General features: G+C 42.8%; 1 protein-coding gene and 6 non-coding genes across 7 annotated transcripts; 6 read left to right on the top strand and 1 right to left on the bottom strand.

Annotated features, from left to right (window-relative positions):
* The first annotated feature begins 614 nt into the window (after nucleotides 1-614).
* On the top strand, nucleotides 615-688 carry TRNAN-GUU (transfer RNA asparagine (anticodon GUU)). Its single transcript has one exon. It is a non-coding gene; the product is annotated as a tRNA-Asn (tRNA).
* Nucleotides 689-7,128: 6,440 nt separating this feature from the next.
* On the top strand, nucleotides 7,129-7,201 carry TRNAK-CUU (transfer RNA lysine (anticodon CUU)). Its single transcript has one exon. It is a non-coding gene; the product is annotated as a tRNA-Lys (tRNA).
* Nucleotides 7,202-8,139: 938 nt separating this feature from the next.
* On the top strand, nucleotides 8,140-8,212 carry TRNAK-CUU (transfer RNA lysine (anticodon CUU)). Its single transcript has one exon. It is a non-coding gene; the product is annotated as a tRNA-Lys (tRNA).
* Nucleotides 8,213-8,815: 603 nt separating this feature from the next.
* Nucleotides 8,816-8,888, top strand: TRNAK-CUU (transfer RNA lysine (anticodon CUU)). Its single transcript has one exon. It is a non-coding gene; the product is annotated as a tRNA-Lys (tRNA).
* Nucleotides 8,889-9,475: 587 nt separating this feature from the next.
* On the top strand, nucleotides 9,476-9,548 carry TRNAK-CUU (transfer RNA lysine (anticodon CUU)). Its single transcript has one exon. It is a non-coding gene; the product is annotated as a tRNA-Lys (tRNA).
* Nucleotides 9,549-9,961: 413 nt separating this feature from the next.
* On the top strand, nucleotides 9,962-10,034 carry TRNAK-CUU (transfer RNA lysine (anticodon CUU)). The gene has a single exon. It is a non-coding gene; the product is annotated as a tRNA-Lys (tRNA).
* Nucleotides 10,035-10,896: 862 nt separating this feature from the next.
* LOC128484188 (uncharacterized) lies at nucleotides 10,897-18,367 on the bottom strand. Its single transcript, XM_053460507.1, has 3 exons — nucleotides 18,242-18,367; nucleotides 12,454-12,569; nucleotides 10,897-11,449 (listed from the first exon to the last, which is right to left on the bottom strand). Exons 1-3 carry the CDS (start codon nucleotides 18,251-18,253, stop codon nucleotides 10,897-10,899), a joined length of 681 nt encoding a protein of 226 aa, XP_053316482.1. The 5' UTR covers nucleotides 18,254-18,367.
* Between the last annotated feature and the right edge of the window lie 396 nt (nucleotides 18,368-18,763).

Here is an 18,763-nt window from a genome sequence, read left to right as displayed (position 1 = left end):
CAATATCATCAATGACAGAAGTTATTAACCCTATGTAAAAATGACATCTAGCAGAGGATGGTTTCGATCCATCGACCTCTGGGTTATGGGCCCAGCACGCTTCCGCTGCGCCACTCTGCTTTCTGTAAAGCTGTTTGTCCGAGGGGAGAATGCTGTTTTCATGCAATATCATCAATGACAGAAGTTATTAACCCTATGTAAAAATGACATCTAGCAGAGGATGGTTTCGATCCATCGACCTCTGGGTTATGGGCCCAGCACGCGTCCGCTGCGCCACTCTGCTTTTCATGGTGCTTTCTTCACAAATGATAAAACACATTAATTCCTGACTTTTATTTCTCCAAATCTCTTCTTCAAGCTTCGAAAGGGCCAACTTTTTGCCACTTTCTTCCCAAATGATAAAAAACCATGAATATCTGACTTTTTTTTCCAAATCTCTTCTTCAAGATTCGTAAAGACAATTTAGGAGTACAAGTTCTCACCATCATGAAATAATGTATAAACAGTTGAGATACAACTGTCAATTCTTCTGCTATGGTCACTAAGCCCTCTGGAATGCTGAAGGTTTAAAGTCATAATCCTCACTGCTTCTCTGAAAACAGTCACAAGTGGTTGTCTCTGTGGCGCAATCGGTTAGCGCGTTCGGCTGTTAACCGAAAGGTTGGTGGTTCAAGCCCACCCAGGGACGAGTGGGATGTTTTCCTGAAAACTTTCATTCCTGTGTTTGCAACACCAATGAGCTAATGATTACATTGAAAGACAGAAATGCAAAATCCTTAAAGCTTTCCAACATTAAGCTAAATCTTCTTATTCCACTTGTGGAAAGTTATTTTCCAGACAAAGCATGCCAATCCTTCCATGAAAAAACACATGAAAAACTTCTTGGCATAGTGCCAATTTTGGAATGCTTAGATTATTATTATTATTTTTTTGTTTTTTAACTTAGGCCACGTCTACAATACTACATGTTGTTAATAATTCGGGCAGCCGTTACCAAAATAGTGGCTGGCAAGGGGAGAATGCCGTTTTCATACAATATCATAAATGACACAAGTTGTTAACCCTAGGTGCCAATTAATCTTATGCAACGCCAGTTGTGCTTAAACAGAAAAGTGACATTATAAAAACAAAATTAGCAGAGGATGGTTTCGATCCATCGACCTCTGGGTTATGGGCCCAGCACGCTTCCGCTGCGCCACTCTGCTTTTCTTATAGTGGTTTGTCCGAGGGGAGAATGCTGTTTTAATACAATATCATCAATGACAGAAGTTATTAACCCTATGTAAAAATGACATCTAGCAGAGGATGGTTTCGATCCATCGACCTCTGGGTTATGGGCCCAGCACGCTTCCGCTGCGCCACTCTGCTTTCTGTAAAGCTGTTTGTCCGAGGGGAGAATGCTGTTTTAATGCAATATCATCAATGACAGAAGTTATTAACCCTATGTAAAAATGACATCTAGCAGAGGATGGTTTCGATCCATCGACCTCTGAGTTATGGGCCCAGCACGCTTCCGCTGCGCCACTCTGCTTTTCATGGTGCATTCTTCACAAATGATAAAACACATTAATTCCTGACTTTTTTTTCTCCAAATCTCTTCTTCAAGCTTCGAAAGGGCCAACTTTTTGCCACTTTCTTCCCAAATGATAAAAAACCATGAATATCTGACTTTTTTTTCCAAATCTCTTCTTCAAGATTCGTAAAGACAATTTAGGAGTACAAGTTCTCACCATCATGAAATAATGTATAAACAGTTGAGATACAACTGTCAATTCTTCTGCTATGGTCACTAAGCCCTCTGGAATGCTGAAGGTTTAAAGTCATAATCCTCACTGCTTCTCTGAAAACAGTCACATGTGGTTGTCTCTGTGGCGCAATCGGTTAGCGCGTTTGGCTGTTAACCGAAAGGTTGGTGGTTCAAGCCCACCCAGGGACGAGTGGGATGTTTTCCTGAAAACTTTCATTCTTGTGTTTGCAACACCAATGAGCTAATGATTACATTGAAAGACAGAAATGCAAAATCCTTAAAGCTTTCCAACATTAAGCTAAATCTTCTTATTCCACTTGTGGAAAGTTATTTTCCAGACAAAGCATGCCAATCCTTCCATGAAAAAACACAGGAAAAACTTCTTGGCATAGTGCCTATTTTGGAATGCTTAGATTATTATTATTAATTTTTTGTTTTTTAACTTAGGCCACGTCTACAATACTACATGTTGTTAATAATTCGGGCAGCCGTTACCAAAATAGTGGCTGGCAAGGGGAGAATGCCGTTTTCATACAATATCATAAATGACACAAGTTGTTAACCCTACGTGCCAATTAATCTTATGCAACGCCAGTTGTGCTTAAACAGAAAAGTGACATTATAAAAACAAAATTAGCAGAGGATGGTTTCGATCCATCGACCTCTGGGTTATGGGCCCAGCACGCTTCCGCTGCGCCACTCTGCTTTTCTTATAGTGGTTTGTCCGAGGGGAGAATGCTGTTTTAATGCAATATCATCAATGACAGAAGTTATTAACCCTATGTAAAAATGACATCTAGCAGAGGATGGTTTCGATCCATCGACCTCTGGGTTATGGGCCTAGCACGCGTCCGCTGCGCCACTCTGCTTTTCATGGTGCTTTCTTCACAAATGATAAAACACATTAATTCCTGACTTTTTTTTCTCCAAATCTCTTCTTCAAGCTTCGAAAGGGCCAACTTTTTGCCACTTTCTTCCCAAATGATAAAAAACCATGAATATCTGACTTTTTTTTCCAAATCTCTTCTTCAAGATTCGTAAAGACAATTTAGGAGTACAAGTTCTCACCATCATGAAATAATGTATAAACAGTTGAGATACAACTGTCAATTCTTCTGCTATGGTCACTAAGCCCTCTGGAATGCTGAAGGTTTAAAGTCATAATCCTCACTGCTTCTCTGAAAACAGTCACAAGTGGTTGTCTCTGTGGCGCAATCGGTTAGCGTGTTCGGCTGTTAACCGAAAGGTTGGTGGTTCAAGCCCACCCAGGGACGAGTGGGATGTTTTCCTGAAAACTTTCATTCCTGTGTTTGCAACACCAATGAGCTAGTGATTACATTGAAAGACAGAAATGCAAAATCCTTAAAGCTTTCCAACATTAAGCTAAATCTTCTTATTCCACTTGTGGAAAGTTATTTTTCAGACAAAGCATGCCAATCCTTCCATGAAAAAACACAGGAAAAACTTCTTGGCATAGTGCCAATTTTGGAATGCTTAGATTATTATTATTAATTTTTTGTTTTTTAACTTAGGCTACGTCTACAATACTACATGTTGTTAATAATTCGGGCAGCCGTTACCAAAATAGTGGCTGGCAAGGGGAGAATGCCGTTTTCATACAATATCATAAATGACACAAGTTGTTAACCCTACGTGCCAATTAATCTTATGCAACGCCAGTTGTGCTTAAACAGAAAAGTGACATTATAAAAACAAAATCAGCAGAGGATGGTTTCAATCCATCGACCTCTGGGTTATGGGCCCAGCACGCTTCCGCTGCGCCACTCTGCTTTTCTTATAGTGGTTTGTCCGAGGGGAGAATGCTGTTTTAATGCAATATCATCAATGACAGAAGTTATTAACCCTATGTAAAAATGACATCTAGCAGAGGATGGTTTCGATCCATCGACCTCTGGGCCCAGCACGCGTCCGCTGCGCAACTCTGCTCCCTGTAAAGCTGTTTGTCTGAGGGGAGAGTGCTGTTTTCATGCAATATCATCAATGACAGAAGTTATTAACCCTATGTAAAAATGACATCTAGCAGAGGATGGTTTCGATCCATTGACCTCTGGGTTATGGGCCCAGCACGCTTCCGCTGCGCCACTCTGCTTTCTGTAAAGCTGTTTGTCCGAGGGGAGAATGCTGTTTTCATGCAATATCATCAATGACAGAAGTTATTAACCCTATGTAAAAATGACATCTAGCAGAGAATGGTTTCGATCCATCGACCTCTGGGTTATGGGCCCAGCACGCTTCTGCTGCACCACTCTGCTTTTCATGGTGCTTTCTTCACAAATGATAAAACACATTAATTCCTGACTTTTTTTTCTCCAAATCTCTTCTTCAAGCTTCGAAAGTGCCAACTTTTTGCCACTTTCTTCCCAAATGATAAAAAAACATGAATATCTGACTTTTTTTTCCAAATCTCTTCTTCAAGATTCGTAAAGACAATTTAGGAGTACAAGTTCTCACAATCATGAAATAATGTATAAACAGTTGAGATACAACTGTCAATTCTTCTGCTATGGTCACTAAGCCCTCTGGAATGGTGAAGGTTTAAAGTCATAATCCTCACTGCTTCTCTGAAAACTGTCACATGTGGTTGTCTCTGTGGCGCAATCGGTTAGTGCGTTCGGCTGTTAATCGAAAGGTTGGCTGGTTCAAACCCACCCAGGGACGAGAGCGGGATGTTTTCCTGAAAACTTTCATTCCTGTGTTTGCAACACCAATGAGCTAATGATTACATTGAAAGACAGAAATGCAAAATCCTTAAAGCTTTCCAACATTAAGCTAAATCTTCTTATTCCACTTGTGGAAAGTTATTTTCCAGACAAAGCATGCCAATCCTTCCATGAAAAAAACACAGGAAAAACTTCTTGGCATAGTGCCAATTTTGGAATGCTTAGATTATTATTATTAATTTTTTGTTTTTTAACTTAGGCCACGTCTACAATACTACATGTTGTTAATAATTCGGGCAGCCGTTACCAAAATAGTGGCTGGAAAGGAGAGAATGCCGTTTTCATACAATATCATAAATGACACAAGTTGTTAACCCTACGTGCCAATTAATCTTATGCAACGCCAGTTGTGCTTAAACAGAAAAGTGACATTATAAAAACAAAATTAGCAGAGGATGGCTTCGATCCATCGTCCTCTGGGTTATGGGCCCAGCACGCTTCCGCTGCGCCACTCTGCTTTTTGTATAATGGTATGTCCGATGGGAGAATGCTGTTTTAATGCAATATCATCAATGACAGAAGTTATTAACCCTATGTAAAAATGACATCTAGCAGAGGATGGTTTCGATCCATCGACCTCTGGGTTATGGGCCCAGCACGCTTCCGCTCCGCCACTCTGCTTTCTGTAAAGCTGTTTGTCCAAGGGGAGAATGCTGTTTTCATGCAATATCATCAATGACAGAAGTTATTAACCCTATGTAAAAACGACATCTAGCAGAGGATGGTTTCGATCCATCGACCTCTGGGTTATGGGCCCAGCACGCTTCCGCTGCGCCACTCTGCTTTCTGTAATGCTGTTTGTCCGAGGGGAGAATGCTGTTTTCATGCAATATCATCAATGACAGAAGTTATTAACCCTATGTAAAAATGACATCTAGCAGAGGACGGTTTCGATGCATCGACCTCTGGGTTATGGGCCCAGCACGCTTCCGCTGCGCCACTCTGCTTTTCATGGTGCTTGCTTCACAAATGATAAAACACATTAATTCTGTCCGAGGGGAGAATGCTGTTTTAATGCAAGATCATCAATGACAGAAGTTATTAACCCTATGTAAAAATGACATCTAGCAGAGGATGGTTTCATACATCGACCTCTGGGTTATGGGCCCAGCACGCTTCCGCTGCGCCACTGTGCTTTTCATGGTGCTTTTTTCACAAATGATAAAACACATTAATTCCTGACTTTTTTTTCTCCAAATCTCTTCTTCAAGCTTAGAAAGTGCCAACTTTTTGCCACTTTCTTCCCAAATGATAAAAAACCATGAATATCTGACTTTTTTTTCCAAATCTCTTCTTCAAGATTCGTAAAGACAATTTAGGAGTACAAGTTCTCACCATCATGAAATAATGTATAAACTTGTATGTCAAATGGAGCTGGTGACCATCTCGAGTCCTGGCAATTTCTCTAAACGTTCCTAAAATAGCGCTGAGTGCAACAAGTGATAGTAGCCCCGATTCTGTGGGGTTTACAGAAATGTGACAGCCCGGATAGCTCAGTCGGTAGAGCATGAGACTCTTATTCTCAGGGTTGTGGGTTCGAGCCCCACATTGGGCGAAGATGTGCTTTTTATGGCAATTTCTCTAAACGTTCCTGAGATTCTGCTGAGTGCAACAAGTAATAGTAGCCCCGATTTTGTAGGGAACACGCAAGATCACAGCCCGGCTAGCTCAGTCGGTAGAACATGAGACTCTTAATCTCAGGGTCGTGGGTTCGAGCCCCACGTTGGGCGAAGATATAGTTTTTATGTCAACCTTTGAAAATCGCAGTTCACAGCCTACGCCCGTATTCCTCCCAACACCAATAAGACTGATATCAAAATGCTAAAGGCGTTCATCTTCAAATTAGGATGTATTCATACAGCATCCATTGCGCTACTTATGAGCTTGGCATGTGTCATACGCAGATTTCATGCTTATTTATCGTCCACTAAAAGCCCACCAGTGGGGTACATGCAGTTATAGTAGCCCGGCTAGCTCAGTCGGTAGAGCATGAGACTCTTAATCTCAGGGTCGTGGGTTCGAGCCCAACGTTTGGCGAAGATGTGGTTTTTATGGCAATTCCTCTAAAAGTTCCTGAGATACTGCTGAGTGCAACAAGTGATAGTAGCCCCGATTTTGTGGGGGACATGAAGGGTCACAGCCCGGCTAGCTCAGTCGGTCGAGCATGAGACTCTTAATCTCAGGGTCGTGGGTTCGAGCCCCACGTTGGGCGAAGATATAGCTTTTATGTCAACCTTTGAAAATTGCAGTTCACAGCCTACGCCGGTATTCCTCCCAACACCAATAAGAGTGATAATATGAGAAAGCCAAAGGCGTTCAGCTTCAAATTAGGATGTATTTATACAGCATCCATTGCACTACTTATGAGCTTGGCAGGTGTCATAGGCAGATTTCATGCCAGCTTTTTCTGATGTTTGCTGGTGGGCCTAAGTTTAAACCTTCAGATGACAGAGCCTAGGGGAAATAATATGACAAAAGATTTTTCCCTTCTTTGATAAAGCTTTTGACTTCTTTCTTGTATGTCAAATGGAGCTGGTGACCATCTCGAGTCCTGGCAATTTCTCTAAACGTTCCTAAGATAGCGCTGAGTGCAACAAGTAATAGTATGCCCGATTCTGTGAAGTCTACACAAATGTCACAGCCCGGCTGGCTCAGTCGGTAGAGCATGAGACTCTTAATCTCAGGGTCGTGGGTTCGAGCCCCACGTTGGGCGAAGATGTGGTTTTTATGGCAATTTCTCTAAAAGTTCCTGAGATACTGCTGAGTGCAACAAGTGATAGCAGCCCAGATTTTGTGTGGAACATGCAAGATCACAGCCCGGCTATCTCAGTCGGTAGAGCATGAGACTCTTAATCTCAGGATCATGGGTTCGAGCCCCACGTTGGGTGAAGATGTGGTTTTTATGGCAATTCCTCTAAAAGTTCCTGAGATACTGCTGAGTGCAACAAGTGATAGTAGCCCCGATTTTGTGGGGTACATAAAGGATCACAGCCCGGCTAGCTCAGTCGGTAGAGAATAAGACTCTTAATCTCAGGGTCGTGGGTTCGAGCCCCACGTTGGGCGAAGATAAAGTTTTTATGTCAACCTTTAAAAATTGCAGTTCATAGCCTACGCCCGTATTCCTCCCAACACCAATAAGAGTGATAATATGAAAAAGCCAAAGGCGTTCAGCTTCAAATTAGGATGTATTCATACAGCATCCATTGCACTACTTATGAGCTTGGCATGTGTCATACGCTGATTTCATGCTTATTTATCGTCCACTGAAAGCCCACCAGTGGGACACATGCAGGTATAGCAGCCTGGCTAGCCCAGTCAGTAGAGCATGAGACTCTTAATCTCAGGGCTGTGGGTTCGGGCCCCACGTTGGGCAAACATGTGGTTTTTATGGCAATTTCTCTAAACGTTCCTAAGATATCGCTGAGTGCAACAAGTGATAGTAGCCCCGATTCTGTGGGTAACATGCTGATATCGCAGCCCGGCTAGCTCAGTCGGTAGAGCGTGAGACTCTTAACCTCAGGGTCGTGGGTTCGAGCCCCACGTTGGGCGAATATGTGGTTTTTATGGCAATTTCTCTAAAAGTTCCTGAGATACTGCTGAGTGCAACAAGTGATAGTAGCCCCGATTTTGTGGGGAACATGAAGGGTCACAGCCCGGCTAGCTCAGTCGGTAGAGCATGAGACTCTTAATCTCAGGGTCGTGGGTTCGAGCCCCACGTTGGGCGAAGATATAGTTTTTATGTCAACCTTTGAAAATTGCAGTTCACAGCCTACGCCGGTATTCCTCCCAACACCAATAAGAGTGATAATATGAGAAAGCCAAAGGCGTTCAGCTTCAAATTAGGATGTATTTATACAGCATCCATTGCACTACTTATGAGCTTGGCAGGTGTCATAGGCAGATTTCATGCCAGCTTTTTCTGATGTTTGCTGGTGGGCCTAGGCTTAAACCTTCAGATGACAGAGCCTAGGGGAAATAATATGACAAAAGATTTTTCCCTTCTTTGATAAAGCTTTTGACTTCTTTCTTGTATGTCAAATGGAGCTGGTGACCATCTCGAGTCCTGGCAATTTCTCTAAACGTTCCTAAGATAGCGCTGAGTGCAACAAGTAATAGTAGCCCCGATTCTGTGGGGTTTACACAAATGTCCCTTCCCGGCTGCCTCAGTCAGTAGAGCATGAGACTCTTAATCTCAGGGTCGTGGGTTTGAGCCCCATGTTGGGCAAAGATGTGGTTTTTATGGCAATTTCTCTAAAAGTTCCTGAGATACTGCTGAGTGCAACAAGTGATAGTAGCCCAGATTTTGTGGCGAACATGCAAGATCACAGCCCGGCTAGCTCAGTCGGTAGAGCATGAGACTCTTAATCTCAGGGTCGTGGGTTCGAGCCCCATGTTGGGCGAAGATGTGCTTTTTATGGCAATTTCTCAAAAAGTTCCTGAGATACCGCTGAGTGCAACAAGTGATAGTAGCCCCGATTTTGTGGGGAACATGCAGGATCACAGCCCGGCTATCTCAGTCGGTAGAACATGAGACTCTTAATCTCAGGGTCGTGGGTTAGAGCCCCACGTTGGGCGAAGATATAGTTTTTATGTCAACCTTTGAAAATCGCAGTTCACAGCCTACGCCCGTATTCCTCCCAATACCAATAAGACTGATAATATGAAAATGCTAAAGGCGTTCATCTTCAAATTAGGATGTATTCATACAGCATCCATTGCGCTACTTATGAGCTTGGCATGTGTCATACGCAGATTTCATGCTTATTTATCGTCCACTAAAAGCCCACCAGTGGGGAACATGCAGGTATAGTAGCCCGGCTAGCTCAGTCAGTAGAGCATGAGACTCTTAATCTCAGGGTCATGGGTTGGAGCCCCACGTTGGGCAAAGATGTGGTTTTTATGGCAATTCCTCTAAAAGTTCTTGAGATACTGCTGAGTGCAACAAGTGATAGTAGCCCCGATTTTGTGGGGTACACGAAACATCACAGCCCGGCTAGCTCAGTCGGTAGAGCATGAGACTCTTAATCTCAGGGTCGTGGGTTCGAGCCCCACGTTGGGCGAAGATACAGTTTTTATGTCAACCTTTAAAAATTGCAGTTCATAGCCTACGCCCGTATTCCTCCCAACACCAATAAGAGTGATAATATGAAAAAGCCAAAGGCGTTCAGCTTCAAATTAGGATGTATTCATACAGCATCCATTGCACTACTTACGAGCTTGGCATGTGTCATACGCAGATTTCATGCTTATTTATCGTCCACTAAAAGCCCACCAGTGGGGCACATGCATGTATAGCAGCCTGGCTAGCCCAGTCAGTAGAGCATGAGACTCTTAATCTCAGGGCTGTGGGTGCGGGCCCCACGTTGGGCAAACATGTGGTTTTTATGGCAATTTCTCTAAACGTTCCTAAGATAGCGCTGAGTGCAACAAGTGATAGTAGCCCCGATTCTGTGGGCAACATGCTGATATCACAGCCCGGCTAGCTCAGTCGGTAGAGCATGAGACTCTTAATCTCAGGGTCGTGGGTTCGAGCCCCACGTTGGGCGATGGTGTGGTTTTTATGGCAATTTCTCTAAAAGTTCCTGAGATACGGCTGAGTGCAACAAGTGATAGTAGCCCCGATTTTGTGGGGTACATGAAGGATCACAGCCCGGCTAGCTCAGTCGGTAAAACATGAGACTCTTAATCTCAGGGTCGTTGGTTCGAGCCCCACGTTGGGCGAAGGTATAGTTTTTATGTCAACCTTTGAAAATTGCAGTTCACAGCCTACGCCGGTATTCCTCCCAACACCAATAAGAGTGATAATATGAAAAAGCCAAAGGCGTTCAGCTTCAAATTAGGATGTATTTATACAGCATCCATTGCAGTACTTATGAGCTTGGCAGGTGTCATAGGCAGATTTCATGCCAGCTTTTTCTGATGTTTGCTGGTGGGCCTAAGTTTAAACCTTCAGATGACAGAGCCTAGGGGAAATAATATGACAAAAGATTTTTCCCTTCTTCGATAAAGCTTTTGGCTTCTTTCTTGTATGTCAAATGGAGCTGGTGACCATCTCGAGTCCTGGCAATTTCTCTAAACGTTCCTAAGATAGCGCTGAGTGCAACAAGTGATAGTAGCCCCGATTCTGTGGGGTTGATGCAAATGTCACAGCCTGGCTAGTTCAGTCGGTAGAGCATGAGACTCTTAATCTCAGGGTCGTGGGTTCGAGCCCCACGTTGGGCGAAGATGTGGTTTTTATGGCAATTTCTCTATAAAAGGGGGGAAATGAGCGGGGAGTGTTAAGACGCTGCTCCCGCGACCAGGAGGATTCTGGTATCTTCTACTCTGGGAATGTCGTGGAACTTAAAGTGGATTCTTGGATTCTATCCTGAGGAAGAAATCCTACGCATAATTCTGAAATATGTATCCTTACACTCTTAAACAGAGGGCATTAAATCTATTATTGTTAAAGCACTTAATGCAATTATTGGTACAGCGATAGAGGGGCATTTGTTTATCAACTGACTTCAATCGAGCTTCGTGACAGCAGTTTATATTTTGTTCTTGGTATACTTGATTGAAAACGAAAGCCTTGTTATTTGTCCTAAAGACACTTAACTTGTCCACGATATTAAAACGTCCATTGGGATTGGTACAATACGCATTACATGGGGAGTTAAACGTATAAAATAAAACACATCCGGCAGCAGGTTGTCTGTTCATGAGGTCTTGTGCTGGTGAGACGCTGGACCTCGAAGGTGGATAAAGAAGACGATGTTCGGAGTGTTCTCTTTTGTTGTTACCAAGGTCCTTGTAGGTGGCCATTACCATCTGTCTTCCGCTGTATATTGACTGGGAATTCATGGCATTCTTAACGTTTTGGATGTTTTCACCATTCAGAGCAGCGGCTATATCATTTTCTCTGAGCGCGGCACATTGGGCTGGAGTGAACTTAACTGCATAGGCGTGCTGCCCCCTTATCCTGCGTGGGGAGAAAGTATTATTTAGTAATAATAATGGAAGCTAAAATAAACAATAAATACAAGATATTCATGATGATAGCCAGGCAGTTCTTCGTGGTTTGGATACTGGCAGCAGGAAGAGGAGTTAAATGAGACAGAAGCATCCAGTATCTAAAGAATAAATGCTGCAATTTACACAATGATGTATTGTTAAATCAGTGACCAGCCCCCTGTATAATGTATAGTTAAATCAGTGAGCCGGCCCCTGTATAATGTATAGTTAAATCAGTGACCGGCCCCCTGTATAATCTATAGTTAAATCAGTGACCGGCCCCTGTATAATGTATAGTTAAATCAGTGACCGGCCCCTGTATAATGTATAGTTAAATCAGTGACCGGCCCCTGTATAATGTATAGTTAAATCAGTGACCGGCCCCTGTATAATGTATAGTTAAATCAGTGACCGGCCCCTGTATAATGTATAGTTAAATCAGTGACCAGCCCCTGTATAATGTATAGTTAAATCAGTGACCGGCCCCTGTATAATGAATAGGTAAATCAGTGACCGGCCCCTGTATAATGTATAGTTAAATCAGTGACCGGCCCCCTGTATAATGTATAGATAAATCAGTGACCGGCCCCCCTGTATAATGTATAGATAAATCAGTGACCGGCCCCCTGTATAATGTATAGTTAAATCAGCGAGCCGGCCCCCTGTATAATGTATAGTTAAGTCAGAGAGACAGCCCTGTATAATGTATAGTAAAATCAGCGAGTCTGCCCCCGTATAATATATAGTTAAGTCAGAGAGACAGCCCTGTATAATATATAGTTAAGTCAGTGAGACAGCTCTGTGTAATGTATAGTTAAGTCAGAGAAACAGCCCTGTATAATGTATAGTTAAGTCAGAGAGACAGCCAGCCCTGTATAATGTATAGTTAAGTCAGAGAGACAGCCATCCCTGTATAATGTATAGTTAAACCAGTGAGACAACCTTTAAAAAACTAAGAAGATGAAACCGTACCCGAAGGTTCTTTGGACGTAGCCGGTTACCCTTTCCAGTTGTTCTTCTGTGAAGCCGGAGACGGTCGGAGGGCGGCTCCAGTAACAGAGGAGGAGAAACAAGATGGACGTCTGCGCCTGCAATGATTTTCTGTCCTTAAAAATGTTCTTCATTTTCATTTTGAAGCAATAAATGCTGAATCATATATTATTTTTATAGTTACATTTCTCTAACACACTACGTAGAAGGATAACCCTTTCATACTAAAGTATTTAGCCAACATTTACATAGTTGCCAACAGTCCTGAATTTGCCGGGACAGTCTCGTTCTTTTTTTGGACAGGTGTCCGCAAGACATAAGGGGTGGAGAATAAAATGCTATGTAACTCTGCCCACTTTACGCTCCGCTCCCTTTCTGTCCAGGGAAAACGGCAGCAAAAGTTGGCAAAAAGTTAGATATAAAGACTGATTAAGGTTTGAGTCTTTACAGCAGGAGAAACGGGCGACCAAAGGGTTGCCGAATGGGGCCAATCTGTCTGCGGGTCCTGGGGTCCTATAACATGTATATTTTTATGTAAAGGGCCATTAATCAATCAGAAAAAAGGGAAAAAAAGGAGCCAAAGTTTAACTCCAGAGGTAAACAGCAGAAAAACAGCCCTCGGGGGATTACAGTAACTGCAGTACCAGTGGAGTGGCCAGCAGATGGTGAACTGCAAAGCACATGGCTGAGGGTATAGAAAGGGGGCATTGGGGGGTTTTGTGGAGTTCAGTAGTGATAGATGATGAAGGTGAAGGATCTTTGCGTCACCGGGTTCGAGGCCTGTCCATCAGTGGAGTGTTTGAGAGTCTGGAAGGAGAATCTCAGAAGACAGCTGAACCAGAACAGGATGCCTAACCCTTCTGGCTGAGAGTGCTGTGAGCAATATCTGAAGGAGCCGGCACCCGACAGACTGATTTGGTCGCAGACTGGTGGAGCGGTAAGCTTGAGATCTCCCCCTGTCGCATAACACGGCGCCTTGAACTTTATTCTGCAAATAGGAGACCAGATTTTACTGAATTACGTGAATGGAGGATGAACCGGCATAACCAAAGCCTGTGTGGATTACTAGCTTTTATGGGCACCAACGGTACCAGACCACGTTGAAGCCGAAGGTGGGTTGCGCCATTTGTTTATGTGCTGCGGAGGCTATATATATATATATATATATATATATATATTGTATTTATTTTCACTGCTATATATTATCGCACAGCTTTGTGTTATTGTGCAGTACACAATATTATATTTTAGTTAGCGCTGTGTCCGTGGTTATTGCTAATTTAAGGATGGTCCCAACTGGATCCAACCTCCATTCCCTGGGGGGGGGGGTTGTCTACTGAAATTAGGAAAATTAAAAGCAAATTTAATTTTTCTGCATACAGTACAAAACTCCCCCATTGGACCGATATATTCACACCGCGTATACCTCACAATCACCTCCCCCCCTATATAATATCTTTCAGTATGGTGTGATTTTACTGTGAGAATTTAAAGATATATTGCCCCAAATATTAGCCTGGTATTTTTCAATTTTCTATATGGAGTAAAAATTAATTCCCCCATTGGACCAAAATGTTATCTGTAATATCTTACAATATGGAAAGATTTTACTGTGGAAACGTAAAAAAACAGCGCTGCCAATTATTAGCCCAGTAGTCAAAAATTGACATTTTTCAACATTTCACATGGGATAAAAAAAATTCCCCCATTGGACCAAAATGTTTTCTATAATATCTTATATGTAACCCAGTGCAGTTATTTTGTCTAATAACATTGCAGCTGGGTTGTCATGGATACTGACCTTTCCTTCCAGCACCAGGTTACTTGTCTTCTCTGAGCCAATCAGTATCTCTATGGGACATATGTCAGTCTTCCTAAGCTAGGGAATGTTTCTCAGCCTATCAAAGGAGAGGGTCTAGGAAGAAACTTCTGGAAGAGCAGAGCTAAGCAGGGGAGTGAAGGAGGAAGAGAGGCAGGCTGCCCTCCCTGTAAGTAGGCCTGAAATAAGCCTGCTGCCTTTAGTGTGTGTACTGCTGACATCCAAGCAGTACATTGAAGTAGAAGTGTGCAGAGAATACAGCATGGTGCTGTATGTTCCTGAGTGAGTGTGAGAGACTGCAAGTACCCAGAGCGTCCAAGTCCTGCATCCTGTACCAGTGAGGTGAAAGCAGAGCTGCAGACAGACATCTGTGTGGGAAGACAGTTATTATTCTCAGCCAGGAGGTTAAAGGGGCAGCATCCCAGAGCTTCCTGAAGACACTAAGGAGAGGTACTTAACTAATATATATCAACATATATATACTTTTCTCCCCGGGTAGCGCTACCTGCATCAAGGGCCCCAACAGTGCACCAACACTGGGACATCTGGGTGGGAAGAACACCTACATTTGGGGTGGGGAGCGGGTGTTGGCAGTTATCTGTGTTAAATATATATATTTTCAGGACTGTGCACCCACTGCTAGAACTGAACTGCATAGGCACAGCAGCTGGGTCCTTATATTATAATACCTGTTTATTTCAATATAGTCTATAAATAATTTGCATTTCAGTTGTGTGTGTTATTTTCTTGTGTGAAAGGGGCCATTTCTCAGTGGGTGGGTTCCCCTACTCAACATAGTACAAATCACTGAGTGGAGGCACTGCATAAAGAAAGAAGATGTCCCGATCTCCCAGCAATTGCGGAGGCTCAGGTTTCCTGTCACCAGCGTCACTGAAATATGTAACTACCAGCCTGACAGCGGAGCAAGGTAAAAAAAGGGTTACATCTTTATATAAAGATATAGTATCACATATATCAGCATATTGGTTAAAAACTGTAATTTTTCAACATGCTACATGGGGTAAAAAAAAAAAACAGTCCTCCATTGGACTTAAATATTTGCACTGCATATACCTCACCCACACCCTCCTCTATAACATCTTACAATATGGGAATATCTTATTGTGGACATTTAAAGACATAGCGCCCCAAATATCAGGCCATTAGTTAGAAACGAACATTTTTTAATATCCGATATGGGGTAAAAGAAATAACCCTATTTCACATAAATATATTTATCCTGCATATACCGCACACTTACACCCCTATATAATATGTTAGAATATGGAAAGTTGGTTAGAATTTGACAATTTCTTAAATGATACATTTACTGTATCTCAGTGTCTATTTAAGAGATAAATTAGAAAATCATTAGACATCATTAATGTTTATTTTTGGTAAAAAAAAATAAAAAAATCAGGCACTATATGAATTTCCACAGTAACATCTTTTCATGTTGTAAGATATTATAGAGGAGGCTGTGGGTGAGGTAAATGCATTGTGTATATATATATATATATATATATATATATATATATATATATATATATATATTGGTCAAATTGGGGAATTTTTTTTTACTCCATATAGAATATTGAAAATTGTCAGTTTTGAACCAATAGGCCGATATTTGGGGCGCTATATCTTTTAATTTACATATCGTAAGATATTATATAGGTGGATGATTGTGAGGTATATGCGCTGGAAAAATATTGTTCCAATGGGGTAATTTTGAACTGTGTGCAGAAAAATGTTTGAAAGTGTCTGTATATGGGCTGATATTTAATTTGTTTAAATAACATTTTTATAATTTTGTTGGGAGATAGAGTATGAGAACTCTACCTAATCCACCCATGATTGTATCGTTATATCGTTCTTATCACCGTTTTAGTTATAAAACACCTAATATTAATCTGAAACAAAAAGCGTCTGATGGCTTGATCATTGATGTGAAACTTCAGCATGTCCCAGTTTTTGGGACAGTCTTGATTTTAAGGAACTGCCCCCCTATCCAACCTTACAGGCAATTGGAATCCTGGGTCTAAATATATCTTCTCATGTCCCCTGACCCTGGGACTTGTAAAGCCAATAGACATTTGTGCGACCTTCCTATGAGTGTGTAGCACTCACTGTGTTACAACTCAGCAACACACATCACCCTCAGCCACTCAGATACTGTATGCTGCATCACTAGGGCCTGGCAGTGGTGGGCAGCAGGGAGTGTTGCCTAGGCAACTCCTGAGCTGGAGGTCAGGTGACCCAAATCCATGCCAGACTTTGGCGTTTAAGCAGCCCCAGTAGCTGAAGGAAGTCCCCAGAGAATAAGAGGCTTCCCTTCCCAAGTGACTGATCAGCATAGTGGTAAGGTGGAAACCTCTTCCCCTTGTTTTGCAGACAGGGCACACTAAATAAACTTTTACCCCTATGGATACAGCCCTATGGATGCAGCCCTATGGGCCCCATCTAATTGCACCAACATACTCCTGCTGCCAGAGTGATAACCATAGCTGGGACCTTTTAGGCTCTGGCTACCTGGAGCCTTCCCTTGCGAGATGCAGCCAGGGCTACCCGCTGACATTGGCACGGTGGGACATAACGCCATTTAAGGGGGGGGAGTGGGACGCATCTGGACCTAGCTCCCGTGACCTGGAGGATTCAGGTGTCGAACCAGATCCTGGAGTCTCCCCGGTATGATGAAGACTGAGGTGGTAGGTTGTTGTCAGGGGCCATCCAGGCTGCGGAGCTGCATACCTCTGTTTTTACCTGCTTTGCCTCAGTTCCCTGTCCTTTGTTGTGCCCTGTATCATGTATGTCTTGCTGTGTTCTGGACTACATCAGCTGCTATGTCAGGGCGCTGGTATGTGGCTGCACAACCCTAGATGCCCACCCGGGTGAGTGCAGTCGCCCTGTACCAGGCCCTGTCCCACTCCGCTACTGCACAATAACTCCTGAACACAATCTTTGGGCGCTCTGGGTCATTACAGTTGTCTGTATTGACCCAGTTCCTGACAGTTGTTTTAGGAGGGACTTTTTGACTTGGGTAGTTAGATCCAGGTGTCAGAGTCCTGTGTTTGCATATGTGTTTGTTGTTTTGATATAATATTGTTTACTGGTACCATTGTATATAGTCCTTATTTATATTGGGGTCCTACTGAAAGACATATCTATACCACACATATCCAGGGTATAGATATGGAGGCACTGACACATGTATGCCACTCTCCCCTTAGTGGAGGCTCAGGATTTCACTGTAGGAGGTCACAAGGTAGCCATGGAAAAGGTCACCAAGTGTCTGTGACTCCAGTCAAGATAGGGCTACAAGTGGTTTAAGGTGGCTCCTCAGGTGACGCAGACAAGTGACCTCAACTCCAGCCTCACCCACCCTGACCCTAACCGCTTCTGCCTCTATAACCACACCCTTCTACCACTAGACACAGCTCCTGATTTGGACACCTGAAGTGTTGGGGGGGCTATGCGGATTTATTAACATATTTATAATATAATTATCATTTCATTCTAGAGACATTCCTTGTTGCTTTACAGGGAGACCAACGTACAGAAATGATATTCCACAATCTACAGAATTTATTCGGTTTGGGGAAGTGGTTGGGGGAATAAATAAAGAGAGCAATATTTTGCAAGCAGTTCTAAATAGCAAACTTGCATGCTGATATACATGGCGGCATAATTGTCTTCAGCGCCTTAGGACAAACCCTGGGTAGCGCAAACAGCCACCCATTCTGCACCCCTGTCCTTACTGGAAGAGCCCTGCGTGGGATTAGTGGGCCGGTTATGGAGATCCTTGTACTCCCTTTTAACCTTCTCATTGAGCAGTGGCATTACAGTAGGGTAGCTGGCTCCATATTATGGGGCCCCTGCACCCCTGGACCTGCTGCCCTAGGCCAGAGTACGCCACTAACATTCCAAAACAATTAAACCAAAATCTCTTACCTGATACTTCATGATGAATGAGTACAGATAATTGTTCGCCTTCAGTATAGCGAGTGATTTATGTGTTATTTGTACATCCCACTAAGTATATTTTGCTGCTGCATTCCCTGAAATCCAAGCTAATCATCAACCTCCAAATGTAAACATCAGCAAAATGTCCTTGTCCAGTAATCATTTTGGGAGGACATTTACAGAGATTTTACCCGTGAGTTCATTTTTTAAATATGTTTTCCCAAGTTTACCAATTATAAATAGCGCATAAGAAATGAAAATAAACTGATACAAAATATTTACTTAGAAACATAGAAAGTGACGGCAGATAAGAACCAGTAGGCCCGTCCAGTCTGCCCAACCTCTGAGTTCTTTCCTTTAGTAAATGCCCTTATTCTATATCTAGCTTGGCCGTATGCCTATCCCATGCTTGCTTAAATGCCTTTACTGTATTAACATCTACCACTTCTGCTGGAAGGTTATTCCATGTGTCCACTACCCTTTCCGTAAAGTAATATTTTCTGATGTTAC

This window comes from Spea bombifrons, chromosome 3 (genome assembly GCF_027358695.1).
Source record: "Spea bombifrons isolate aSpeBom1 chromosome 3, aSpeBom1.2.pri, whole genome shotgun sequence".
Classification (NCBI taxonomy): Eukaryota; Metazoa; Chordata; class Amphibia; order Anura; family Pelobatidae; genus Spea; species Spea bombifrons.
The sequence above is the reverse complement of the archived record's forward strand: the minus strand, read 5'-3'. Positions and strand labels throughout refer to the sequence as shown.